Source organism: Lagenorhynchus albirostris, chromosome 20 (assembly GCF_949774975.1).
Source record: "Lagenorhynchus albirostris chromosome 20, mLagAlb1.1, whole genome shotgun sequence".
NCBI classification, from domain to species: Eukaryota; Metazoa; Chordata; class Mammalia; order Artiodactyla; family Delphinidae; genus Lagenorhynchus; species Lagenorhynchus albirostris.
The window spans coordinates 20,657,675-20,685,544 of NC_083114.1; the positions used below are offsets into that span (position 1 = coordinate 20,657,675).

Genomic DNA, 27,870 nt, shown 5'->3' on the forward strand with positions numbered 1-27,870 from the left:
CAAGGAAGGGGCTTACGGTTTACTGGGGAAGATGGGCATGTAAACGAGGAGGCACTCAGGAATGAATTAAGCATCCAGAAATCCCATCCTGGGAGCGGCAGACACAGCTAGAGTCACCAGATTGCACATCTGCGTTTCCAAGCAGAGTCTGTAGTAGGACACCTGCCCACATGCAGACAGCACTGGCCAGCTGGGGGGAGCAGGGAGGGGCGGAAGAGCAGGCTCACCTGCTGGGACACAGCGCCTCGCAGGTCCTGCAGCACATCCAACATCTGGAAGATGTCAAACGCACGCACCACCTGGATCCTCTGGAGAGCTCCCGCCTGAAGAGGTAGGAGATAGAAGGGAGAGCTTTGGAGAAGAGGAGCAGGGGGTCGCGCAAGATGAAGAGGGATTTTGAGGCTGAGCAGGAAGAGGCACTTAGACAGAAGGACTCAGGTCCAGGATGGCAAATGGGCTTTGTATGATGGGCCAGTTCTCACCAAGGTGGCTGCCTGGTGCTGAGCTGCAAAGCCAAGTCAGAGCTCCGTGGGAAGGAGGGATAGGACTGATTAGTGTGTCTTCCGTGGGCAAGAAATGGGAGAGAAACACAGATACTGGGTGTATGGCAGCCCTGAGTTAGGGTATGGCAGGGGTGGGATGATGTCATAATGGGGAGGCTTGCAGAACAGAAAGTATTAGTAGAACAGCAAGTTTCAAAGCCAGATGACCAAAATTCTTACCACATTGGATAACGGGGTCTTACTTACAGTGTCGGAACCTCAAAGGAACCCAACCCTCCTGCTCTTTACCTGCTCCTCCTCCTCTGGGGTTCTGGCCTGAAGTAGCTGGAGAATGCGGGAAGCTGTGAGCCCTCCAGTGGAATCGATGTATAGGACGTTCTGCTGCAGGCCATGGGCCACGTTTGCAGCCACACGAAGACATACCTGAGTAGAGATGGGGCACTGGGTGAACTTCAGCCCTCAAGGAGGGCCCAGCATGGATGCTCCCACCAAATCTTGTCCAGATCCCAGAGACACGAATGGGCCCAGTCCAAGCCCCACTCCTCACCACCTATCTTCTCTCTTCTGATCTCTGAATCACAAGCACACTGGCAGAAACTTCCTCAGGGATCCTGGGCTATGCACCCACCTCCCCCAACCGTCCTGGCTGCTGGACGCACGTGTACCTGGGTTTTGCCGCTACCTGGGCCTCCTACGATTTCAGTCACTTCTCCAGTATAGAGACCAGCGTCCAGCAGTTTGTCCAGGCTGATGGCAGAAGAGGAGGCAAGAGAATCAACTGAGGGGATTCGAGGGAAGGGAGGGGAGTAGGAACCAGGAAAAAAAGCAAGACATCCCTTCCAGGCACTGTTCTGTCCAGAGACACTCTAACATCTCTGGCCAGGAGGCTTCTCCTGGTAGTTTCCTTTGGGGAAAGCTGGCACGGCTAAATGTTCCTCCTCTGGCCCCTCATCCTTTCACTCTCAGCTTATAGATCACTCTGGGTGATCACTTCTCCACAGAGGTCTCTTTGCCACCCTATCCAATGGTCCTCTCATTCTCCATCTCAGCCCCTTCTGGGTTTCCTTGATAGCATTTCCCATAATTTGTCATTTTCTAAAACTTTGAAATAATTATAGATTCACAGGAAGTTGCAAAAAACAATGTACAGGGAGGTCCCATGTACCCTTTACCTAGTTTCCCCTAATGGTAGCATCTTTCACTATAAGATGTATTGTACTACACTATAACATTGCAAATTGACACTGGTGCAATCCACAGAGCTTATTCAGATTCACCACCATTATTTCCGTGTGTGTCTGTGTGTATAAGTCTATGCCATTTCATCACATGCATGGGTTTATGTAACCACCACAATCAAGATACAGAACATTTCCATTGCTGCAAGGCTCCCTTGTGCCACCCTTTTATAGCTACTCCCCTTCCATCCAACCCTAATCCCTAGCCCCTGGCAACCGATTAATCTGTTCTCCATCTCTATTGTTATGTTATTTCAAGAATATTATGTACACAGAATCACACAATATGTAACCTTTGTGATTGGCTTTTCTCACTCAGCATCATTCCCTTGAGATCCAAGTTGTCACATGTGTCGATAGTTTGTTCTTTTTTACTGCAGAGTAGTATTCCATGGTATGGATGGACCAAGTTTGTTTAACCATTCACCTATTGAAGGACATTTTAGCTGTTTCCAGTTGGAGGAAATTATGAATAAAACGGCTATGAACATTTGCATACAGGTTTTTCTGTAAACCTAAGTTTTTATTTCTCTGGAATAGATGCCCCAGAATACAACTGTTGGGTTGTACAGTAAGTGCATATTAATTTCACAAGAAACTACTAACTTGTTTTCCAGAGTGCCTATGCTATTTTACTTTCCCACCAGCAATGTATGAGGTAATCCAGTTTCTCCACACCCTACTAGCATTTGGAGTTATCACCATTCTTTTTTTGTGTGTGTGTGGTACGCGGGCCTCTCACTGTTGTGGCCTCTCCCGTTGCGGAGCACAGGCTCCGGACGCGCAGGCTCAGAGGCCATGGCTCACAGGCCCAGCCGCTTCGCGGCATGTGGGATCTTCCCGGACTGGGGCACGAAACTGTGTCCCCTGCATCGGCAGGCGGACTCTCAACCACTGCACCATCAGGGAAGCCCTATTTTCCCCATTCTATCGCTTGTCTTTTCATCCTCTTGCAGAGCAAAAGTTTTTGGCCCAGAGCACCCTGGGGCAAGGACTGGGCCTTGTTCACCCCAGAACTGGCACAGTGGCTGAAACACAGGAGATGCACAATAAATGTTTCCAGAGAAATGAGTGATAGAAGGTTCCTATGTTATCAACACTCTGGCTGTGGAAGCCTTGAGATAAATTCAAGTCATGGCCAATCCTAATCCAGTTTCTGTCCCTAAACCACCAGGAAACAGGTCACTACCCACACCCCATATCCTGCCCAACCGAGAGAGCAGACAGCAGAAGCAAGAAGAACTACAATCCTGCAGCCTGTGGAACAAAAACCACATTCACAGAAAGATAGACAAGATGAAAAGGCAGAGGGCTATGTACCAGATGAAGAAACAAGATAAAACCTCAGAAAAACAATTAAATGAAGTGGAGATAGGCAACCTTCCAGAAAAAGAATTCAGAATAATGACAGTGAAGATGATCCAGGACCTCGGAAAAAGAATGGAGGCAAAGATCGAGAAGATGCAAGAAATGTTTAACAAAGACCTAGAAGAATTAAAGAACAAACAAACAGATGAACAATACAATAACTGAAATGAAAACTACACTAGAAGGAATCAATAGCAGAATAACTGAGGCAGAAGAACGGATAAGTGACCTGAAAGACAGAATGGTGGAATTCACTGCTGCGGAACAGACTAAAGAAAAAAGAATGAAAAGAAATGAAGACAGCCTAAGAGACCTCTGGGACAACATTAAACGCAACAACATTTGCATTATAGGGGTCCCAGAAGGAGAAGAGAGAGAGAAAGGACCCGAGAAAATATCTGAAGAGATTATAGTCGAAAACTTTCCTAACATGGGAAAGGAAATAGCCACCCAAGTCCAGGAAGCGCAGCGAGTCCCATACAGGATAAACCCAAGGAGAAACACGCTGAGACATATCGTAATCAAATTGGCAAAAATTAAAGACAAAGAAAAATTATTGAAAGCAGCAAGGGAAAAACAACATATCCTGCCCAACCTATGGGCTGAAATTTCACCTCCTTCTCATCACAGCCTACACTAACACCTCCATGTCCTGGCCACGTGCAACCCTGTCCCAACCCTGTAATCACCCATGGGCTCCAGCCCTTTGTGATGGTCCTTGAAGACCTCCCATGACCCCTCTGTATACACCAAGCAGCACTTAAGCACCCCATCTCTTTCAATTCCAAGGCTCCCATGATTATAACCACAGGGCCCTGCTGGTCAAAACGCTCTGGTTACCATTCCGGCCCTGCGGCTTCTTGGGATAACTGTGCTCACCTTGTCTCTGTGTAATAAGCACCTTGTTAAAGAGCATCCAGCCTCTGCCACTGCTGGATCCCGTTCCTCCCACTGAGATCAGAGAACCCCCAGTCCCATTATAGCAGTGGTTCTCCCAGAGTGGTCCCCAGACCTGCAGCATCAGCATCACCTGGGAATTGATTAGAAATGCAAATTCTCAGGCCCCACCCCAGACCTACTGAATCAGAAACTCTTAGGGCGAGGACCACATCTGAGTCTCAACAAGGATACATGTTGAAATCTGAACACCATTAGGCTGGACTAGTGTTTCCCAGTCCTGCCTGCATGTTAAAATAACCACAGGAGTTTTAAAAAAAGAGACCTGTATCAGTGATTCCCAAACTTGTCTGCACACTGGAGTCACCTGGGAACTTCAAAAAACACTGATGCTTGTGTTCCAGCCCCGGAGAACGTGATTCAATTGGTGTGTGTGTTTAGGGGCGCAGAATAGGGCTTTGGAATTAAAAAAAAAAAAATTCCCAGGTAATTCTATCGGGCAGAAAAGTTTGGGAACCACTGGCCTAGAGCAATGAAGTCAGAATTTCTAAAGGTGAGACCCAGGCATGAATATTTCTTAAGCTTCCCAAATGATTCTAACATGCAGCCTGGGTGAAACCACTGGTCTTAACTCTCCAGTCAAGAATCAACCCTGGGACTTCCCTGGTGGTGCAGTGGTTGAGAATCCGCCTGCCAATGCAGGGGACACGGGTTCAAGCCCTGGTCCAGGAAGATCCTACATGCCGCGGAGCAACCAAGCCTGTGTACCACAACTACTGAGCCTGTGCTCTAGAGCCTGCGAGCCACAACTACTGAGCCCACGTGCCACAACTACTGAAGCCTGCGCGCCTAGAGCCTGTGCTTTGCAACAAGAGAAGCCACCGCAATGAGAAGCCTGCACACTGCAATGAAGAGTAGCCCCTGCTCGCCGCTACTAGAGAAAGCCCATGCGCAGCAACGAAGACCCAATGCAGCCACAAATAAATAAATAAATAAATTTATTTAAAAAAAAAAAAGAATCAACCTCATTCTTGGCTGTGAGGATCAGTCTCCATAAGGAATTCCCAGATCCACCTCCCAGCAGACTTCTCACCTGTTTCCATTCCATGTCTCCTGATGGACCTCCCTACCAATCATCTCTGCTCATCAACATGGACAGACCACCCCTCTTCCTCCGCCTGCCTTGTGGAGCAGAAGTACAACTGGGTCTTACCACATGTTTTGAACACAAATGATTTCTGGGATTTATCCTCCACCTTTCCCTCTGAACTGGCTTTTAGTCATTCTTTCAGCCATTCATTCAAACATCGCCTGTATGTGTCACATTTCCTGAAGGCCTTTTTCTAAAACGAGGAAGAGGCAGAGATGAACAAGACACAGCTCTGGCCTTCAGGGAACCACCCATCTCCCCAGATAGTATGGCTTCTTCCAAGGCACGCTACATGCTTTCTTGCCCTCGTAAAGATCCACGGTGTCCGCCAGCATTACAAGCTGTGAGAAAGCCTACAGCAGGGAAACCTGCTTCATTTGGGTTAACCAGCATTTCCCGAGTTGTTGACTACAGAACTCCCCTCCCCTCCCGTGTTAGAGTTACATCCATCAAGGGTCCAAAGAACACTGTGAGGATGGCTAGAAACCTACTGGGTCGTCTTTGATTCTTCACATCTATATTCCCCCTGGCAGGAAGGCTTATCACATTTCTTCAGCGTGCCTCCTGCCATCCCCTGCCCTACATTGGCTCACACACCCTCCCCTGCCATATCCTCCTGGGCCTCTCTCCTGCCAGGCTCCCCAGCCCCATCCACCCTGCCCACCTCCACCCTATGCCTGTAACTCTACTTTCACAATACAGCCTCCTGCCTGGAGGAGGCAATAGGGCAGATGCGTTAGAGGTGGGTTCTTATGCTTAGGAGCCTGACAGGTGTGACGTCAAGGGTCTGGTCTGCCACTTACTAGCTGAGGTATCTTTTTTTTTTTGGGCCTCGCCATACAACTTGCAGGATCTTGGTTCCCTAACCAGGGATCAAACCTGTGCCCCCTGCAGTGGAAGTGCAGAGTCCTAACCACTGGACCCCCAGGGAATTCCCTAGCTGTGGGATCTTGAGCAAGTCACTTAACCTGAGTCCCAGTTTCTTCATCTACAGGATGATGATTTTCATTGCAACACACTCATTGTGATTGTGAAGATAAATGAAACGACATACCTGGAGTAACGGTGCCGGAATACTCAGAGAAGGCCCATCCGTTCCTCACTGCCCAAGGCCCGCCTCCTGCATAGAGCCTTCCTGAATCTCTCTGATCTCCCCTGCAGTGACTCACCGTGGCTGCCATCTTGCCAGTTTATCACCTGACTGCTTCCTCTGTATAATGCTGGTTTTATAAGCTCCCAAAGGCCAAGGCTGCTCCTTGTTAATCACCCCCTCATTTTTCTTTTTTCTTTTTTTTTTTTTGCCACACCATGCAGCTTGCGGGATCTTAGCTCCCCAACCAGGGATCAAACCCGGGCCCCTGGCAGTGAGAGCCAGGGAATTTCCAATCACCCCCTCCTTATGCTGCCTCCCCGCATGCTCACACCTCTCTCTTGGGTTTACCTGCCTTCTCTACCCAATGGGTTCTTAAGTGCCTCGCCTCACCCGTACCCGTATCATCTGCACTTACCTGGAACCCGTAGGCACTCGGCCAGTTCTTGATGAATGACAGAACTGAACCCCCAACCTGGGGAAAACAAGCACTGTGCTCTATGAACCTTGCCAAGAGAATGTGTTATGGAAACAGGGAGGGCCAAACCAATCCAAAGACCTTTGTGGTGGCAGAGTTCTTTATCAAATTCTGCACAAACAGGCCAAGAATGAGGTCAGACTTCCTTGTCCAGAAGCCACCTGTTTTCTTCCAACTCTTTCTCTCTCCACACAACATGGCAGAAGATAACTACTCTCATTCCCTCCTGCTGCAGAGTACGGGGAATGAACCAAGTTCTGGATGAAGTGCCCCAGGGCTGGAGCCCCACCTCTGCCCCTTACTCCTCTTGGGCTAAACTCAAGTGGGGTTAATAATCACTAACTCGGGCTTCCCTGGTGGCACAGTGGTTAAGATTCCACCTGCCAATGCAGGGGACACAGGTTTGAGCCCTGGTCCGGGAAGATCCCACATGCCATGCAGCAACTAAGCCCATGTGCCACAACTACTGAGCCTGCGCTCTACAACCCACGAGCCACAACTACTGAGCCCACGTGCCACAATTACTGAAGCCCGCGCGCCTAGAGCCCGTGCTCTGCAACAAGAGAAGCCACCGCAATGAGAAGCCCGCGCACCGTAACAAAGAGTAGCGCCCACTCTCCACAACTAGAGAAAGCCCACGCCCAGCAACGAAGGCCCAACACAGCCAAAAATAAATAAATTTTAAAAAAAGAAAATCACTAACTCACAGGGTCACTGAAGAGATTATACAACCTATTATATAACCTACTATGTGTCAGTGGCTGGTATGTAGTAGGCACTCAGTCAATGTTAGTCCTGCCATGCTCTCTCTTGCCCCATCCATAAGGGAAAGAGGGGGTAGGGGCAGAGAAGAGTTGCTCTGATCTGCTAAATAATAATGAAATACTGACATCTTGTGTTATAGGACAGTGGTTCTCAACCAGCGGTAATTTTGCCACCCTGGGGTGGGGGGGGTCATTTGGTCACAGCTGGAGACATTTTTGATTGTCAGACATGGGAAGGGAGGTGCTACCCGGCTTCTAGTGGCTAGAGGCCAGGGATGCTGCCAAACATCCTACTATAAGTGCAAGACAGCCCCCCCCCAAATAATTCTGCATCCCCAAAAGTTAAGAGTTGGAGAAACCCTGTTATAGCTTAAGAGAACTCGAAGTCCTGAACATCCTCACCACTGTTTGAAAAAGCCTGATGTCCCTAGACACAAGTATCAAAAGCCCGCCTCTCACCTTTTCCCCCAAGTACCCACACAAACCTTGCAATGCCGGTGGACAGGATGGCAGTGGAGGTCTTCAGCTCCTCGTAGAGATCAGCGCCATTGAAGGGGAAAGCTGAGAACTGAGCCAGCAGCACCCGCCTCAGGGCAACCAGGGCCTGCGGAAGGGGCGGGGAAACTCAGGAGAGGGCCGGGGCGCTCCGACCCGAAGCAGCCCAGAGTACTCGGCAGTGACCCGCCAACGGAGGAGGCCCCCAGGGTCTCATACGGCCCCCTTATCAATCTCTGGGAACCCTCTGCTCAGGGATGGGCATTTAGAGACATCCAGGTTTGGAGCGGAGATTGTCAGCTCACCTTATAAGACAAGCCACATTTCTGGGCTACTTCCTCCAGGTCTGCTGAAACCAGGTCCACCACTGAAAACAAAACACGTGGGGTTGGTGGGCAGGAAGGAGGCTCGGGGGCGTCGCTCACTTGACTTTTCCTCGCCTACGTCGACTAGCTGAGCCGCAGGACCTGGCGTGGTGCCTGGCACACAGTGGGGGTTCTACCCTTCCTGGGGCGTGGCTAGCTCGCTCCCACCTTCCCGGGCTCTCAAGGAGGCTGTGGGCAGAGGAGGGGGGGAGGGGCCCCCCACTCCCGGGGGTGCCAGGGCCGGGGCCGGCCTCCGCGCTGGGCCCGGCCGCGTGGCCCGCACTGGCGCACGCCTGCGATCACCTGTCTTGATCCCGCAGCTCCGCAGAAGCTGGACCATGTCCTGGGTGAGACCCGGGCACAGTCCGGCCCGGAGCACGCCCATGTTCCCTGGGGGCCCGGGGCCGCTCGTCCCGGGGACATCCGTGGGGCCCTTTCTGGACCAGCGCGGGAGGCGAGAGAGAGGCGGGAGGCGGAGGCGGCGCGGAGGGTGCGGAGCCTGCGGGGACGCCGGCACCCACAGTCCTCCCGCCCGGACCGCGCCGCAGCTTCCGGCTTCCAGGCTCCAGGGCCCGGCCTGCGGCGCCACCTGCTGGCCACGGGCCGGATGCGCGAGCCGGGCGGTTGGGGCGGAGACTGCGCGGGCGGCACGGAGCTGGCTCCCCTGCGCCGAGGCCACCGCGCCCAGATCTGCCACCCCGCGCCCGCATGCGTCTCTGCCTTCTACCCGATCTCGCCTCCCTGCAGACCTCCCAGGTGCAGCCTTCTGTTCTGAACACTGGGCCAGAACGTTCGATCGGACGGACCATCCCTACGCTCAGGGACGTACTTGTTAGTGAGGGAAGACAGGAAAGAGGAAATCAAATAAATCAGATAATTACCGATCGTTTGATGGGTGCTAAAAAGCAGCAGAGTACAGAGAGGGCATGTGCTTCTCTATTTTCCAAATAAAAGAATTTGTAAATGAAAGACAACAAAAACCCTGAGTATATAGAACACACACACACACACACACACACACACACACAATTTGGTATTTTTAAATGTCCTTTGCTTGACCTCATCCTCTGGAAGAAAGAAAACAACTTTACAGGGTTATCTCCTCACAATCCAGTAAGGTAGGTGCTATGTTTATTCCTGTTTTACAGATGAGGAAACTGAGGTGCAAAGAGGTGAAGTCATTTGCCAAAGGTTTCACAGCCTGTAAGGGCAGAACTGGACTTAGAGTAGACAAAACCACATGTAGGTCAAAGCTAGTGCTGTTTTAACAGCGCCCCCGTCCCCATCCCCCGAAGTATGTTTTCCTACTATGACATGTTTTTTTTTAATTTTTTAAAATTATTTATTTATTTATTTTATATTTAGGCTGCACCGGGTCTTAGTTGCTGCACGCAGGATCTTCATTGAGGCATGTGGGATCTAGTTCCCTGATCAGGGATTGAACCTGGGCCCCCTGCATTGGGAACATAGAGTCTTAGCCACTGGACCACCAGGGAAGTCCCCCTACTGTGACATGGTTTCCTTGAGAAAAAGAAACAACACAACGTCTGGCCCATTTCTGTATGACTCTGCAGCACCCACCGTTGTCACTCAACACATGATGACGCTTGGGGTGAGGGTGTGGCAGAATTTAGAATTCCAGCAGTAAAACCTGGGTGTATGTGAGCTATGAACCTCATGAACCATCTGGGATTTCCCTGTGCCTACACAACTGGACGAAGTGGGTTTGCTGCCTAGGATTTCTGGATATAGAGTCTCAGGATTCTATAGACAAAGTTCCCCACTCCCAGAGGCCCAGTCCAGTACTGCCTGCCTCCCTCCATGCCCAGGTGCCTTTGTATCACCATCAATCTCCTCCTTCCTAGGGCAGGTCCGAAGGGCACCGGTGGTGAGCATTCTGAGATTTTCAGAGAAGGGCAGGGCTGCTGTAACCACAGAGCCTTAGCCCAAGGGGTGTTGTAGTCTCTTCCTTGACTCTATCCACTCCTGACATTGGCCCTGGGCAGCAGCAGCCTCAGATCAAGGGGGAGGCTGGCCCCTAATTGTTACACTCTCTGACGATTATGAAGTCAGCTCATTGCACTCCCATCCCACCCAAACTAAGGGTGTGTCCTCTGCCTCCAGTTTCTCTCTGCTTCCTGTCAGCTTGGTAGTCCTGCATGGTGACGGCTGTGGTCCCAAACAAGGTAGATGGCATCAGAGACACTCTATAAACTGGGAGATGGGGAGGAGACCACGCTGAAGAAGGAAACCCTCAACATTTTGAACGCACTCAATCAAATGTTGAAGCCCTTTCCAAACCCCAAGTCTATGAACAGGACCGTCACTACCAAAGGACTCCCATTTTCCTCAGGGGGCAGTTTGGTTAACTTCTTGGAGGAAGGTGCCATCCATCTACCGTAAGACACAAGTCTGGTCCTTTTCTCCTTTCTAAAACCAGACCTGGGGGGTGGGGGTGGGAAGAGGGGCTTGAAGAGGCAGTACTTCCTTGACTTATCACAGTCACGACTCCCAGGGAAGAGCATGTGTGCAGGTTGCCTATGGAGTCCTGACCTCTGATCAGGTTCTTGGAGGCATGCCGTCCTCCGCCTCTGGGAGGCCTTTCAGGATTAGTCAGAGATTTCCTGGCGGTGCTTGTCATCCTGCTTTGTCCTTGTCATCCTGCTTTGTCCTCATCACCCCCACACAGACCCCCTGCCCCCTCCACTCCCCACGGCTCCTTTGCCTCATCCTCCCTATTGTACCTTCACCTGCCTGGTTATGTGCCCCCAGTAGCCTGCCTGCCTTCAGATTGAGGTTTGCTGTTCCTCCTCAGTGATTCTGGGTTTCTTTTACTTCATTTCACAAAACTCTTTGAGCACTTACAAGGTATCTGGCCCAAGGTTAAGTTCTGAGAATGCAGAGCCAGAAAGCACAGTCTCTGCCTTCAAGGAGCTCGCAGCCTGGGGTGTGTGTGTGTGTGTGTGTGTGTGTGTGTGTGTGCGTGTATGTGTGTGTGCATGTGTTTGTGTGTTGGGGGGCTATCAGGCAAGAACTGAGAATATTACAGCATGGTCTGCGCTATGACGGGACAACTGGAGGAACCAGAGGAGGCTTAGTTTAGCTTGGGAGGAGGTGAAGTTAAGGGAGGCTTCATGGAGGAGGTGACTCTCATAGGAAGGGAAGGAATTAGCCAGTGGAGGGATGGTGGTGTGGGTTGATGTGGACTGAGGGAACTGTCTGCCGGGAAGTTTCATGGGTGTGTGACCTGGGCAGTCACACACAGCCCGACACTTAGAAGTGCCCTGTGCTTAGTTTAATGCTCAGATGTCACTGTCCTGAAATTCTTAATAATTTCTGAAGAAGGGGTCCTGATTATATGAAAGGGATATGGTGTCCACTCCCTAAGGGACCTGTAAGTAAGCAGGTATGGCTAAAGTGATGGATGCTTGTAGGAAACTTCCTGGTATGGGGTGAAAGTCTTGGGCTAGGAGCCCAAGCTTAAATCCAAGTTCTACCATTTAGATATAGGGCCATAGACAAGTTAAATAAGATCAGGGACCCTCGGTCTCTCATTTGTAAAATGGGGCAAACACCATCCAGCAGGGCTACTGTGAAGATCACTAAGGCTGCCTTCCACGCCCCTTCAGCACTGGTGTTTCCAGTCAGTAAGTCTAAAATAGAGATGCGTTAAGACAATCTATTGTAAAACTGACATCCATACCCAGACTCTTCAGCCTATAAAGGGCCTTGGTGGGGGAATCATCTATTCCAAGCATCCACCGAGGGCTAACATAGGAGGTTTGGGCTGATCAGGATTTCTCAGGGCGAGGTTGATGGGGCTGGAACTCAAGGAGGAAAAATTTGGCCTTGATCAACCAACCATGAAGCTGGGGGCTGTCCTGGCATAAGGGATGTAAGGGTGTGTGTAGGTTGCTGGATCTGGCTAGAGCAGCCCGGGGAGAAGGGGGACGAAGCAGTGGAGGGGAGCCAGAAAGCACACGGGGCAGATGGGAGCTGTGTAGCGTGGGGCCCAGGAGATCTGGGTTCTGGTTCCAGCTCTGCCATGGACTTATCGTGTGACCTTGGTCAAGGTGCTTGGTCCCCAAAGGCCTTGTGACCACTCTCTCCAGACAGGGTTCTTCAGACTGAGAGTTGTGACCCATGAGTGGGTCAGGAACTCATTCTGGTTGGTGGAGACCAGTATTACAAAAATGAAATAAAATAGAATTGAAAATTTCAAAGCACATCACACATAGAGTAAGGATTCGTTTGTGAAACATTTTAGTTACATGTGTATGTATGAGTATACTAGCTTGCCAAGAAATATGTATTTCCTACTTTGGCTTAAGAGAAAAAAAAGATTTGAAAGCCAAATGTTTTGGATTCTGTACTTCAACAGCAAAACCTTTTAAAGAGCAGGGAAATATGTACAAGGTTTTTCTTTGTAATAGCAAAGAATTGGTTAGAATACAAATATCCATGTAATAGAAAACATATAGCAGTTAAAATGATTGAACCAGAGCAGATTAATCTAAAATATACAATGTTTTAAGTAAAAAACAGCAAGCTACAAATGGGTATGTACTGAATGATAACATTTATTTATATAAAGTTTAAAAATATGCAAACTAATAACATATGAATGTAACAAACCTATAAAAACACATGGGGAATAATAAATACAAAATTTTAAATTTACTGCACAAGCTACCTCTGAGTGGGAGGATGAGGAGAGAGGTGGAGGAGTGAAGTATACAGGGGCCTTTAACTGCACTGATAAAGATTTAGTTCTGGGCTTCCCTGGTGGCGCAGCAGTTGAGAGTCTGCCTGCCAATGCTGGGGATACGGGTTCGTGCCCTGGTCCAGGAGGATCCCACATGCCGCGGAGCGGCTGGGCCCGTGAGCCATGGCCGCTGAGCCTGCGTGTCTGGAGCCTGTGCTCCGCAACGGGAGAGGCCACAACAGTGAGAGGCCTGAGGACCGCAAAAAAAAAAAAAAAGATTTAGTTCTGACCTGGGCTGGATGGTGGCTAAATGGAAGTTTAATATATTATAGTATGTTCATTTCCAGTTTTATTGAGACACAATTGAATTTTAACAATGCATTAGTTTAAGGTGTACAACATGATTTGATAATTGTATATATTGTTAAATCATTACCTTAGTAAGCCTAGTTAACATCCATCACCACAGTTACAAATTTTTTGTGTGTGTGATGAGAACTCTTAAGATCTAATCTCTTAGCAACTTTCAAATATACAATACAATATTGTTAATTATAGCCACCATTTTGTACATTACATCCCCATTAATATATTACTCTTGATATCTTGGAGTGTGTCTGAAAGCTTTCATAATTTAAAAAATTTAGAATGGAAGAAAAAAGTTTTTGAGAATTCATCCCAATATATATATATATTTATCTGTACTGTTAATTTTTACATGCTATATATTAATACATATTGTTAAATGTTATAAAACCTAAGTAAATAAATTAGTAATTACATAATAAACAATAGTGAATAAATATGAATAAAACTTAATTTATTATTTTTCTTTTAGATACTTTTAGATATTTTTCCATATCCCGGTAGATCATTATGGTCATTCCCTGGGGTGTTTGCACCCCACTTTGGAGGAAGGACTTAAAGTTTCAGCAGTGTTTCTAAAAATGTGGTTCTCAGAACGCTTGCATCAGAATCATCTGAGGATCTTATTAAAGATGCTTTAGCAGCTTCCCCAGTCCCATTCCATCTGGGGACCAGGGACCAGGAATATGCATTTTTCACTAGTAAGTGTCCTCGTAAGTTTGATGCACTGCTGCAGAGCAAGAATGTTCTGAGCTGCTCAGAAGCACCTGGGGGCGCTGGGTAAGTTGTGCCCAAGGCCTGCCCGCCAGGAGCTTCCAGGCAGCAGGGGCCGGGGTGGCCTCCTTCGTCTGTCTCACCTGTCTCCCCTCCCACTCCAGGAAGCAGATGCCAATGGAGGATTCTGAATGCAGCTCTGATGACACCAGCATCTCCCCCATGTCATCCACTTTGTTGAATCCCATCAAATTGGCCGTGACCCAGCCCAGTAGCAGCTTCTTTGCAGGGATGCTGGAGGGCGAGCTGAACAAACTCAGCTTCTCCTCGATGGACAAGAGTACAGAAAAGGGGGACCTGGCCCTCTGCCCCCAGTCTAAGTCCCAAATAGCCCCTTGTGGCCTGCTGGACCTTGACAACCCTGAGGTGGACACAGACACCTCCTCAACGCCCTCAGAGTCCTCTGTGGTCCTGGATGTGCCGGAGGCGCCCTTCATCTATGAACACACGGTCAGCGATTCCATGGCTGTGGTGCGTTTTCCCCTCCTTGTGCATTTGGTAAAGGCTTAATGGCTGCCCCCAACGTGCCAGGCACTGAGCTGAGCTCACTGGGGAGTGTGAAGATGCCTGCATCCCGACCTCAAGAACTCCAGCACAAGCTAGAGAGGGCTCAATGCTGTAGGAAAAGTTCAGATCAAGTGCCAATAGGGATTCAGAGGGAAAGAAATATTATTTCCAGGTGCAGAAATAAGCTTTGGTGGCATTTAGTAACATTTGAGCTGGGACACAGAGGTCGGATTTAAACATCTAGACATGGGGAAAGGCATTCCGTGGAGGGCTGACACTAGCAGAGGCTCACAGGTGGGAAAGTATGGAAGGAAACACCTAGGTCCAATCCAGGGCTTCTCATACTTTCCTGTGCCTGCGGATCTGATCATCAAACCGATAAGATTCCTGGGCTTCAACCCTAGAGGTTCTGATTCAGTAGATCTAGGGTGGGGCCTGAGACTCTGCACTGCTAACATTCCCAGGTGGTGTTGATGGCCCATGGACCACATGTCGAGTAGCACTGTTTTAGATACAGGGAGGGAAGAGAGCAGGAGTTAGTCTGGGGTCACTTTCCAGAGGTCCTTTAACATTACGCTACGTTATAGATTTTTCAGTAAGCAGTAACGATTAGCTTTTTGCAAAGCTTTATATCAGGTGATAGATGCAATTTGAGCTATATTTTGGAAGATGAATCTGGAAGTCCCATTGTTGGATGGCCTAGAGCAGTGTTTCTCAGTGTGGTCCCTAGACCGCCAGTAGCATCAGCATCATATGGCAACTTATTAGAAATTTAAATTCTCGCTTTCCCTACCCCCCACTTGGGCCTCCTGAATCGGAAACTGGGGGCAGGGGCCAGCGGTCTGTGTTTTTGTTTCTTTTTTTTTTATAAATTTATTTATTTATTTTATTTTTGGCTGCGTTGGGTCTTCGTTGCTGTGCGCAGGCATTCTCTAGTTGCAGCGAGTGGGGGCTACTCTTCATTGTGGTGCACGGGCTTCTCATTGTGGTGGCTTCTCTTGTTGCAGAGCGTGAGTTTCAGTAGTTGTGGCGCACGGGCTTAGTTGCTCTGCAGCATGTGGGATCTTCCCCGATCAAGGATCAAACCCATGTCCCCTGCATTGGCAGGCGGATTCTTAACCACTGTGCCACCAGGGGAGTCCCCAGCGGTCTTTGTTTGAACAAGTCCTCCGGGGTATTCTGGTGCACACCAGAGTTTGAGAACCACTAGCCTAGTTAGAGGAGAAACTGGAAATGGGAGAAAAGACAGGTGACAGTAGGGCCAGGAATCTGCAGTGTTATAAAACTCTCTGAGATCCTGGCTTGGCAACCACTGTTGTAGTACAAAGTGTATGGACTCTGGAGCTATTGGTTTGAACCTTGGCTCTGCCACTTAACTGCTGTGTGAACATGGGCCAGCTACTTGCTCTCTCTGAACCTGTAATCCCATCTGCAATGAGTGAGGTGGACGAGATGATGGCTAAGGTCCCTTTCAACTGACACACAGTCTAGAATATGGAGTGAGGGTACACTCTGAGGTTGGTGAGGTTGCCCAGGGAGAGTTGCTCATGCTTTGGGCTGGTGGGGCCATATTTAGTGTTGGGAGTGCCTAACACTTTCCATCAGCTCTACCTCAGCTCCAGCAGGAGCAGGGATGGGAGTGGGGTCTTCTGACCCACATTGTGAGGGATGGCGGGGTGGTGAGGGGAGGCCAGGCCAGGCCAGGTCTGAGGAAGCCTCGGGGGTTCTCTTCCCCTAGATTTCCTGGACCTACGCCCCAGGCAAGCAGCGGGTCAATTTCTACCAGGTCCTGTTGCAGGAGATGGTCAGGAAAAATGATAGTGAGATGCCCAAGGCAAAGAATCACCCATGGATCTTCGATAAGATCATGAGCACCACCGTCAAGCTGATGAATCTGAAGACTAACACGAGTTACTGCCTGACTGTTCGCGCAGCCAACACCGCTGGGGTGGGGAAGTGGTGCAAGCCCTACAAAGTGAGCCCTGGGAGAAGGCAGGCCCGAGGGGTGTGGACCAGGGGTTTTGGAGGTTGGAAACACCCCTATACCCCCACGACTCGTCCTCCTGCTGGCTCTTCTTCTCCCTGGGCAAATAAGCCTCAATTCCAGGCCACTCTCCTCTGGGAGGGTTCAGGGTTCAGCCAATTTGGGGCCCACTGGGAATGCAAATTGATCTTTTCATTCATCTCTAACGAAAGTCTCCCAAAGCCATTGGTTTCTGGATTCTTCAACTTAGTATCAATAATTGTGAGTGGGTCAGGAAGTCAAGGGCATTGAGGGTAAGAGAGGGAAGAGTCTAAAGCGGGACAAAGAAGGAACAGCCTGGGGGTGGGCAGGAAAGGCCCCAGTAAAGATAGCACACAACTGGCGAGGCACAGGTTTGAATCATGCCTCTTCCTGTTCCTGGTGTCAATGAATAGGTTGGTAAGGCTGTCGGACACCCCATTTAGCAGACAAACGAGGGGGTGGCAGAGTCGAAGAGGTGAGCTCAGGGTCAGGAGTTCTGAGGACTTTGGTTTATTTCAGTTTGCAACCGTTGATACAGACTTGACCAGCTTCCCCGAGAACAATCCTATCCAGATCACCGTGCAGCGCAAGAAACCCCAGCGGAAAACCATATCCATGGGGTTGGAGGACATGCGGAGGCTAGAAGATCTGGAATACCTCTTTCCCTACTAAGGGGGAGGGCCCCAGGAAGCCCCTTAACTACTTTCAGCTTCGGCCCAGGGCCCTTAGGAACCGGAACCATGGAATGTACCAGCAGCATCAAGCCAGGGAACCGCTGACCACCCTGCTGGTCCCGGGCCTGGGGCTGAGGACAGGTGGGAGCTCCATTCACCTGGAGACACCACAGGCCAGGCCAGGTCAGATCAGCCTCCCCTGCCCATAGCTGCTAGGCTTCCTTCCCCAGATCTGGGCCGGTCCAGGTCCCTCATTAAAACCTGCAGGTCACCCAGCACCTTGGAATTCTGTTTCATGTCACCGACAGCCTCAGTTGGGCTGCTGCCACCCACCCTCCTGGCTTCTGCCAGGACCAAGAGTCCAGGTGGGTCAGGGGATGGGGCAATGAGATGACATCACCCTTTCCCCATGGGAGGAGGAGATGGTCCTCAAAGATTAAAACACACACCAGGAAAAAGAGCAATGTTGGACAGAGGTAGCGACAGCCCGCACACTGTCAGCCTCAGACTTGAGCTCTGGGGGACATGATGCAAAGTGCACAAGTTTTGGGGGGAGGGTCTGACTTAATTCTGTCTCTTCCTGGATGTGAGGGTACAGGCAAACCACTTAAGCTTCTTGGGCTCAATTTCCTCATCAAAAACACGGGGACGTGGTCTGACCCTTCCAGGTTCGGCTGCAGGGTTACTGTGAGGGTCACGTGAGAGCACAGAACAGTGCCTGGCACCGAGTAGGACCTCAGAACCCGCTGTCTCCCTCGGCCCCTCACGCAGCCCCCCTGCAGAGACCGGCCAGATGGAAGCCAAGAACCACAGCCAGGCAACGATTTAACAGCACAGATGGGGCGGGGGAGGGTGAGAAGCAGCAAGATGTCAGAAGTGCTGTGGCCCCGAGCGGTCCATACAAGGATGGTTTGGAAGCCAACCTGAGTAGATGCACCTTGGTATTGGGAGAGAAAGTGGACGCAAGACGCACGGAGGGCAAGATCTCCACCAAAGGTTTGAGGATGTCCTGGTGGGGATTCCCTTCACTATGCGAGTCTTCACGGGGCAGAGAACCATCCTCCCCATTACACCACCCCCACTTCCTCCAGAGCTCCCACCACTGCACGGCCTGTTAGAGGGAACCCTCCGGGACAGCCGCTGCCTTCCTCTCTGTGCTGCGAGAGCCCAGCAGGGCTGTCTGAGGCCGAGGAAAGCACCCCAGAGCAGCACTGACCAGCACAAGTCCTTGTGATGGTCAAAGTGTCCTCTATCTGTGCTGTCCAAATCAGTAAGTAGCCCTGAGCTAGTGTGACAACTGCATTTCTAACTGGACCGAATTCTAGTTAATGCAAACATCTTCATGTGGCTGGTGCCAGCAGAATGGACAACACAGCCTTACATCATCCTCTGGCCACTAACATACTGGCTTCAGCCCATCTCCCCAGCCTCAGCTGGCCTCTCCCTCGTAGGCACGGTGGGAAGAGGGGAAAGGCGACTTCCTGATCAGCATGGTTTTGGTGCAGCCCAGAGGGAGGGGCTAGACAAGCTGACTTAGCATAGTCCTCAGTAAAGCCCTGAGAACCTGGGACAAGAAATCATAACCCAAACACACAAACTATAAGTTATTTATTTGGTCACAGAATCTGGGGTCTGACCCTAAATAGACGGCATTTAGGAAAGGAGGCAGGGGCAGCAGTAAGGGCCAGTCATCGCTCGGCCTCCCCTGTGCTGGCATCAGCGAGCTACCAAGTGATGGCCAAGGGCTGAGCTCAGTGAGAACCTCCCATGACCTTCGACCTCCTGCTCTGGGGAGGGATGCTACTGGGGTCTGTCCAAGGACGGCAGGCCACGCTCATTCTCAAGGTCATCACCCCGGCCTTTGGTCTCCATCAGGGCAGACAGCTGGCAGAGGCTGAGTCCAGGTGGGGATCCTTGGGATTTCTCATCTCCTCCATCTGTGGAGAGAGGGACGGAACAGGATGGGGATGCCACCTCGGGAAAGGGAGGCATCATACAATCCCAGAAGCCCACTAAGGGGAGAGCTTGTGGTCCCCCCTCGGTCTACTCCCCCTGCCCCGGCTACTGTCCCTGCTCCAGCCACCCGAACTTAGGCCAGGGGCCCACCACTGCCTCGGCCAGGACCTCATCCAGGGGCCTGGCCCCTGCGATGCCCACCAAGGCTGTCCAATGACAAACAGTGGCAATCCTTTACAAGTACACAACCCTCAGGTTCCAAAGTGTATTCACCTATCTTTGATCCTCCTGTCTCCTGGTAAGTCCCAGGAGACAGGTGGACCAAGCTCTCCACGACTGCACACTGAAAGGCAGAACAAGGATTTGACCCAGGTCACAGGACTCCAAAATCCAGTGTGCTAAGAACTACCGCCTCACGCTGGAGGCTACTGTCTCGGGACAGTGTGGGCACCTGGAGAGCCCTTGGAACTCTACACCACAGGGGACGGTCACAAAGGGCAGGAGAGCCGCCACCTCCCCCAAACTCACATCCGGAGGCATTTGTCCTTTCCACCACTTGCCACTCTCTGGCCATCTGGACTCCAGTCGACAGCGTATACCTGAAGGGAGGAGGGGGAGGGGGACGGTGGCACAGTGAGGAGGGTGGGGAGGAGGGCCAGGCTTCAATTCCCTCTCAACCACTTGCCCACGAGGGTCGGCCGCACCTCATCCGCATGGCCTGGCAGGTCTGTGGCCAGCTTCTGGGCCTTCACATCCCACACCTTCAGTGTGCTGTCACTGCTGCCACTGACCAAGAGCCGGCTGTCGGCCGACCATGCAATCTGGTACACGGCAGCCACATGGCCACGCAGGGAGGCCAGGTACCTGGGCCAGGGGAAGGAAGATGAGGATGGATATGAGATCTTCAAACACGCCTGAAGGGTCCTCTATGCCCACAGCGGTGGTTCTCAACCTTGGCTGTGTGTCAGGTTTACCTGGGAACTTTTACAAAATCTCACTGTCTGGTCCCCACCCCAGACCAATTTAATTTTTATCGGTCATTACGATGCTGTAAAACTTCTCCAAGTGAGTTGCTTCTAGAATGCTTCTTGCCAGGCCTCCATACCTGCTCAACTTTGCAAGCCTCGGAATCCAATGCAGCCGTCTGCTTAGCCCATCTGCACGACACCACCCTCCCCCAACCACCATGACAGGTGCCTGCTGACAGGTGGCATGGAGAAACAGTGGGCCAGGCCCACCTGGAACCTGGTCAGGACAGACTGGCTGTGTCTGCTGGTGCAAGTCGTTGGGCCTCTCTGAGACTCAGTTTCCTTATCTTAAAAAGAAACCAGGGCTTCCCTGGCGGCGCAGTGGTTAAGAATCCACCTGCCAATGCAGGGGACACAGGTTTGAGCCCTGGTCCGAGAAGATCCCACATGCTGCGGAGCAACTAAGCTCGTGCGCCACAACTACTGAGACTGTGCTCTACAGCCTGCGAGCCACAACTACTGAAGCCCGCGCGCCTAGAGCCCATGCTCCGCAACACGAGAAGCCCGCGCACCGCAACCAAGAGTAGCCCCCACTCGCCACAACTAGAGAAAGCCCACATGCAGCAACGAAGACCCAACGCAGCCAAAAAAAAATAAATAAATAATAAGAAACAAAAGAAACTGAATGATCTATTTCACAGGGCTGTGTTGTGAAAATACACGGAGACTGACACATAGGTGCCCCTTCGGCCTCAACAACGGTTTCCTTGCTCCTTTTCTCGCCCATGCCTCTGCCTCTCCTCCTAACTAACTGCAAGGGCACTGTGCCTCGTCATAGCAGTGCTTCTCAGACTTGAAAGGTGACCTTAAAATGCAGGTCATCTGATCCCCAAGGTCTGGGATGGGGCCCAAGGTTCTGCATTTCCATCAAGCTCCCAGGTGATGCACTGGCTCACTTTGAGGAGGGTCAGATAAAGACTGGACCACAAACCTACACTTGTGTTGCATCCCCAGCCCTTGGCCAGCTTTTTTTTTTTTTTGGCCATGCTGTGCGGCTTCCAGGATCTTAGCTCCCCGACCAGGGATCGCATCCCTGGCAGTGAGAGCACAGACTCCTAACCACTGGACCGCCAGGCAATTCCCTTGGCCAGCTTTAACATCATTTCTCTCCCTAGATATGAAGGAAACTAGCATTTTCAGCGCCCACTTAGTGATGGTGCTAAACAGACCACTTCATTTAATCCTTGTAACAAAGCAGAGAGGTAGGGGGTCTGCACATTCAGAAGAGGAAACAAGAGGCTCAGAAAACCCAAACACTTGCCAGGGCCACACAGCTAGGAAGTGGCAGAGCCAAGCTCCTTCCGGAGGAAGAGCGTCGCTCCTCCCCTCCCCACGCCCGCCACTCACTTGCCCGTCCTGCCATCCCACAGTTTGATAGACTTGTCAAAGGAGGCGCTGGCGATGACACGTGAGTCCGCGGAGAAGAGCACCTGGTTGATGAGGGCCTGGTGCCCCGTCATCCGTGCCAGGGGCTTCTTGTTCTCCGCTGGGGACCACAGGAACAGGGTGAAGTCATCTGAGCCAGATACCAGCCTCTCTGGGCCCCGGCCCTGGGGAGGCACAAAGCGCACATGGTCTCAGAGAGGATAGCCCGACCTCGGCAGCGAACACACCACTGACTGCTCAATACCAGCACGGAGTCCAGGACTGCAGAAAGGAGGCTGGTTACTCCCCCCAAAGGGAGACTTCATGAACATGGGACAGGACCATTTCTACGACGTATAATTACAAGAAGAAGCAAGGTACAGAGTGGTGTGTTAAAAAGGGGAAGGAGGGCTTCCCTGGTGGCGCAGTGGTTGAGAGTCCGCCTGCCAATGCAGGGGACACGGGTTCGTGCCCCGGTCCGGGAAGATCCCACATGCCGTGGAGCGGCTGGGCCCATGAGCCATGGCCACTGAGCCTGTGTGTCCGGAGCCTGTGCTGCGCAACGGAAGAGGCCACAACAGTGAGAGGCCCGCGTACCGCAAAAAAAAAAAAAAAAAAAAGGGAAGGATTTTACATGTGGGCTTGTATATGCCTGTGTATCTGTACTGTGTGTAGTGTACACATATATGTGTATGTGTATACATGACGTCTCTGGCAGGAGACACAAGACACTGGTAGCACTGGATGCTTCCAGAAGGCACGGATGAAGGTGCAACAGAGATGAGAGACTTTCCACCATCTAAAATGGCCCCTACTGCTTTGTGTTCTTTGCATTTAAAAAAATTTCTTTTTTTCTTTTGGCCATGCCGTGCAGCATGCAGGATCTTAGTTCCCGACCAGGGATCGAATCCCGGGCCCTTGGCAGTGAGAGCGCCGAGTCCTAACCACTGGACCACCAGGGAATTCTCCTTTTTGTTTTCCTTGAACCTTAGACCATGTGAATGTGTTACTGAAACTAAATAAAATAAAAAAGAGAGGTACCTGAGGATTGCAAATAAACAGATAAGCAAACAAAACAAAATGAAATAAAATGATCCCCAGCACATTATGGTTTTTAGGATTGTAAACTAGGATTATCAGAACAACTTTCCGGAAAAGGTACGTTCTGAGCTGGGGCTAGAAGGGAGAAGGGCCTGAGTGTCTGCAGTGTTTTGGGGACGAGGAGAAGAAGCGCATAGAGCTGGCGGCGCTGGCAGATACTCACCCGCACGAGGCTGTAGCGGCTCAGAGCTCTCTCCTTTAACTCCTGCACTGTGTCCAGGTATCGAAGGAGAGAAGGAACAAGGCTGATGAGAAAATCCAACACAAAGTGCAAGTACCCGCCCCCCCAGCCTAGGTCCGCCTCTCGCATGTTAAGCTTGAGAATTGGCTCCTCCTCCCCCCACCTCCCGCTCACTCACAGGACCCTTGGAGGTCTTGGGCATTAACTGAGGCCTCGGCTGGGTCAAAGGCCCCCGTGCGCAGGGCGTAGTCGGTGCTGAGGGCCATGGTGTTCACCCAGTGGCCATGGCCTTGCAGAGTCCGGCACAGCACGCCCTAGGGCGAAGGGAGACAGGTCAGACACACACAGAGCAGTCTCCACCCCTGGGAACATGCACCCCCAGATCAGCCCCAGAAGATGGGCACTGTGGGACTCAGAAGCAGGGCCCTCATTCACTGTGATCTGAATCAAATCACCCCTCTAGGCTCAAGTCTCTCCTCATTTGTAAAATAAGGGTACCAGCCCAGAGCACTGTTTCTGGAAATATGTTTCACAGAAGGGAAATGTCACAAAAAAGGGCTCTAGTCAAATAAGTTTGGGATACGGCAGGTTCGATAAACCTAAATAGGCTTCCTACAGCAGGAAATTTCCAGAGCCTGGCCATGCTAAGGGGTCCTGGAACCTCCGCTATAATGCAGCACCAAACCATAGGACCCCCGTTCCTGAAGCACTTCCCCAACCACCCAGGAAACAGTGGTCAACCTCCCTGGCCCAAGATTTCCCCAGGCTGGTTTCGGGCCTCTCCCAGCTCTTACATCATGAGCCCTCCAGACTTTGATGGTGCGGTCCTGGGAGGCGGAGTAGAGAAGCCCGTCCCCTCCCCACCGGAGACAGGTGACTGACTGTGTGTGCCCAGTGAGGATGCGCTCACAGCGGCCCGCAGCCGTGTCCCAGACCCGCACGCTGCCGTCCTTGGAGCTGCTGGCCACGTAGCGGCACTCGGGGTTGCTGGAAAGAAAGGGGGACATGCCCTCACTTCTGACCTGGCAACGTCTGTCTTCCAACACTGCCTCCCGATCCCCAGCGCGAAGACCAGGGATAATGTCTCGACAGCTTCCTGACCCATATCTGGCTGCGCTGCAAGGTGGCTCTCAGGCCCCGTGATGAGCACCACCGCCCTCCCCCCGCCCCGCCCGCGCAACACAGGTGCAGAAGACCTTCCCCACTGCCTGCCACGCTGTCACTGCCAGTCAGACTGCCTACCCTGTCCCCTCACATAAGACTCCTCTGCACCAAGCAGGGGAGGGCTACGGCTTTGAAGCCCTGGCTCCTCAATCACCCAGCTGTCAGTGTCACTCACGCATGGAGGGGCTCCCAGCTCAGGGCTGTGATCCACTTGCTGTGGCCGGCAAGGGTCCTGCCCACTTGCTTCCCTGTGCTTGGGTCCCACAGGAGAATCTGAAGGACAGCAGCTCATCGAAAATAACCCTCCCCACCCTTCCCCTGGTCCCACCAAGGGTCCCCCGCCCATCGCCCCTGCTCACCCCTCCCCGAAGACCCCAGAACCTGATTCTGACCCATCTCGCAGGAAGGGAGCCCCAGAATCCCTGCCTAATTACCCTGACCATCTACCTGGCCATTCTTGCAGCCTGAAGCCAGCTTCTTGCCGTCTGGGGACCAGGATATGCTAAGGACCCAGTGTCTGTGTCCTAAGAAAGCAGTGGGGGAGAAAGGGGGACCACACCTTTCTTTATCCCTGTTGCCTAGCAACGCCTGGCACCCTGCAGAAACTCCTTAGCTAGCTGCTGAATAATTGAACGATCGAACAGAAGAGATGAGGCTTCCTAGGCACAGGGAGAATCCTTCCCAAGTGCTAGGGCCATGCATCGCCGCACAGATAACACTGCCACTTTCTAGTAGTTCCTTATGTGCTACGTGATATAAAGTTCTTCCACACACATCAGTCCTACAATTCTCATGACAGCTCTAGAGTATGGGGCAAAGCAAGAAGTATCACCCCATTCTCCAGATGAGAAAACTAAAGCTTAGAAAGGAAGCAAGGCCTACCTACAAGATCACCCAGCTAGTGTGAGGTCCCCAGGCCAGCAGCATCAGCAATGCCTGGGAACTTGAAACGCAAATTTCAGGTCACACCCGAGACCTAAGGAGACAAAATTCTGGGGGTGGGACCCAGAAATCTATATTTTAACAAGCCCTCCAGGTGATTCTGATGCACGTTCTAGTTTGAGAACCACTATGGCAGAGACTGGATTTAAGCCTGGTTCTCCTTGCTACCAGGCAGTTAGCCCCTGCCCACAACCCCATGCTGACTCTTCCATCCAGTCTCTGCTTGTTTGTAAGTGGCTGGCAGGGCTCAAGGGTAAGGTCTCTACCTAGGAACAGGCAGCCACTAACTGGATGTCAAGGGGCTGGAATGTGCTCTGGGCCTCCTCTCCTCCTCAGGAACTAAAGAGCTGAGTGAATCAGCCACCCGCCACTGCGTTAAAACCCCCTAAGTGGGTAACTGGGTACTGACCCTGGCATGTGAAATGTGGTGTCTCAGTGCTGATATCCCAGAAGCGCACAGTAGTGTCTCCAGAGCCACTGGCCAGGTACCTGGGGAAGAAGAGAGGCCACCTGACCTCTGCAGTGAGGACAAGGGGTGGGGCACACCGGAAACACTGCACATGTACATTCCTGCTGCCTAGTAAATCATCTTCTGGGAACAGAATCTGGGACTGGAATTTTCTCTTATGAGAAGGACAAATATAACACGGATGCCATCTGGGAGAAGACCCCAGGAAGCCATTTCTCTCCTTGTCCTTCCTAAATGGAATGGCCACAGTCAAAACCAGATTTAAAGCTTCTTACTATCCTCATAGGATTGTGAGAAGCAAATAAACTCTATTTCTCAGGTGAACAACTAACTCAGAGAGAGGTTAAATGACTTGACCAGGTCACATGGCTAGGAAGGGACAGAGGTGAGCTTGCAGCTCAGATCTCCTGAGGTCAAGTCCAGGAAGGGCTCTTCCAAGGCAGGCATCCTTGACCTTTGGGGACCAAACTCCACCGGGGAAGTCCCTTACTTGCAACCTGAGCCCAAAGCTTGGGTCTATGGTGGGCAGCCGGAGGCCCCATTGAGCATAACTTGGGGGTCCCCCCACCCCCGCCAGCAGCTGCACCCACACTCTCCTCCATGACTCTGCAGCTGTCCTTACTTTCCTGTAGGGCTGAAGGCCACAGAAATGACTGCCTCGCTGTGACCCTCCAAGGAGCTGGTGCAGCGGGTCACAGCACGAACCCTGAAGATAGCCTGTGGCTGGTAGACGATGTCAAGGACCTTCTCTGTCTCCACCGCCTGTGACTCCAGTGTCCTCCCCAGAGACGAGATGATCTCGGCATCATGGACATAGAAAGCCAGTGGCAGGGGATCCTCCTGGAGGACAACAGAAAAGAGAACCCCCCCATCAAAGGATGGGCAAGGCCATCTCCACCAGGGACCCCCACCCTCTGTGAGCTGTGGGCAGGCAACGCTTCCTACTTTTCAAGCCACCCTGCTTAGGTTACCCCCATCATTCCCCATTCAGCAAGACCTTTTTAATCCTTGAAGAGCGACTGCAAGACACACACCACTTCAAAATCCTGTATCTGAATCTCACAACCACCCTGGGAAGGAGGCATTAATATTGATAGATGAAAAAAACTGAGGCTCAGAGCAACTAAGTGATTAACGCAACGTCCTATTGCTAATGCCTAATTCAGGTTCTTCGGAAAGAAAACTAAAGTCCAGGATTAGGGTTAGTATATAGCATTATGCAGCGTTTTCTAAACCACCAGACCATGCTGCATAATGTGTAAGAAGCATCCAAAAAGCTGACTGAAAAAGGTAGACCCTCTGCTTCACCCCAGAGTCTGTGTAGTAAGTCTTGGGTGGGGTCCAGGTATTGCATTTTTAAACAGCCTCCCACCCCTCAATAGAGGGCAGCATTCTGATAAACACCGGCTTAGGAGAGCATGAGTTTTAAATCTGACACTCGGCTTCCAACTCCCAATCTACCACCTACTGCGCAGTGCCAGACAAATAACTGAATGGTCTCAGGCAGCACTGTAAAATGGGGATATTAATGACAATGGGAATATAATGAGGAGCTGTGACAAGGAATCACTGTTACGATGCACCCAATGCATTCAAAACGCGGTCTCTCTCCGCGGGTGAACTCGCGATGGTGGGCGCGTAAAGCGCTCTCACACTGATCACATCTTCCGACCCTCCCCAAGGCAGACGGCACCGCCGGGTTGTTATCACCCCTGTGGGAGAGTAGTGGGGATGTACCCGAGACCTTCGGTCTCCTGATTCCCTGCGTCCCCGACCAGGGCAGCGCCGCCCGCCCTCCGCCGGGCCCGCCGCTCACCTGGGCCAGCAGCGCGTTGCACACGAGCTGCAGCTTGTCCGGGGTGATGTCCACGGGCACGTCGAATGGGGAGCCCAGCAGCTGACCGCCCTCATCCTGGAACTGCACTAGCAGTCGCTGCACGTCGCGCGTCGCCGCCTCGTCCTGTGTGGACAAGCGCGGCGGGTGTCATGCACGCCGCCCGGACCGAAGGGCCCTAACTTCCGCCTCCCTCCGGCCTCGGGGACCCCGGCCCGAGCGCCCAGCCGCGGCGCCCCCGCCCCCAGTCAGGCCCACCCACCGCCACCACCGCCGCCGCCATCCTGTGTCCCCACGTGGAAGGGAAAACTCCGGCGGGACGGAGCGCCGCCCCCGTGGTCCAGCGGTGCTGCAATCCGCCACATCGCCCTCTGGTGTTGAGGAGGGGAAGTGTCGCTCCGCGCCTGGCCTCAAATAAATGGATCAAATAAATTAATCATACTTACTGCGA

The 27,870-nt window shown here is 51.7% G+C and overlaps 3 protein-coding genes across 8 annotated transcripts in view; 1 reads left to right on the plus strand and 2 right to left on the minus strand.

The window, feature by feature from the left end:
• Nucleotides 1-8,909, minus strand: part of RAD51D (RAD51 paralog D) — a 13,709-nt gene extending 4,800 nt beyond the window's left edge. The window contains exons 1-6 of the mRNA XM_060133264.1: nucleotides 8,652-8,909; nucleotides 8,289-8,350; nucleotides 7,974-8,092; nucleotides 1,169-1,250; nucleotides 792-926; nucleotides 228-323 (exon numbers count right to left, since the gene is read on the minus strand). Of these exons, the coding sequence (XP_059989247.1) occupies nucleotides 228-323; nucleotides 792-926; nucleotides 1,169-1,250; nucleotides 7,974-8,092; nucleotides 8,289-8,350; nucleotides 8,652-8,733 (576 nt within the window). The 5' untranslated portion in view covers nucleotides 8,734-8,909. The remainder of the gene's footprint in view (nucleotides 1-227; nucleotides 324-791; nucleotides 927-1,168; nucleotides 1,251-7,973; nucleotides 8,093-8,288; nucleotides 8,351-8,651) is intronic.
• Nucleotides 8,910-10,538: 1,629 nt separating this feature from the next.
• FNDC8 (fibronectin type III domain containing 8) lies at nucleotides 10,539-17,377 on the plus strand. Its single transcript, XM_060135507.1, has 4 exons — nucleotides 10,539-10,747; nucleotides 14,298-14,664; nucleotides 16,439-16,675; nucleotides 17,225-17,377. The coding sequence occupies exons 1-4, from the start codon at nucleotides 10,539-10,541 to the stop codon at nucleotides 17,375-17,377; spliced, it is 966 nt and encodes a 321-aa protein (XP_059991490.1).
• A 1,595-nt stretch (nucleotides 17,378-18,972) lies between these two features.
• On the minus strand, nucleotides 18,973-27,842 carry NLE1 (notchless homolog 1). Of its 6 annotated transcripts, none has more exons than XM_060134072.1 (14): nucleotides 27,682-27,842; nucleotides 27,402-27,545; nucleotides 26,208-26,425; nucleotides 25,526-25,605; nucleotides 24,622-24,698; nucleotides 24,350-24,447; nucleotides 23,805-23,997; nucleotides 23,189-23,324; nucleotides 22,993-23,039; nucleotides 21,711-21,913; nucleotides 20,040-20,199; nucleotides 19,864-19,934; nucleotides 19,609-19,678; nucleotides 18,973-19,316 (listed from the first exon to the last, which is right to left on the minus strand). In XM_060134072.1, exons 1-13 carry the CDS (start codon nucleotides 27,700-27,702, stop codon nucleotides 19,609-19,611), a joined length of 1,518 nt encoding a protein of 505 aa, XP_059990055.1. In that variant the 5' UTR covers nucleotides 27,703-27,842; the 3' UTR covers nucleotides 18,973-19,316. The 6 variants fall into 6 exon arrangements, with proteins under 6 accessions (XP_059990055.1, XP_059990053.1, XP_059990052.1 ...); XM_060134070.1 differs by having other exon boundaries at nucleotides 25,526-25,626; XM_060134069.1 differs by having other exon boundaries at nucleotides 27,716-27,823.
• Nucleotides 27,843-27,870: the final 28 nt, after the last annotated feature.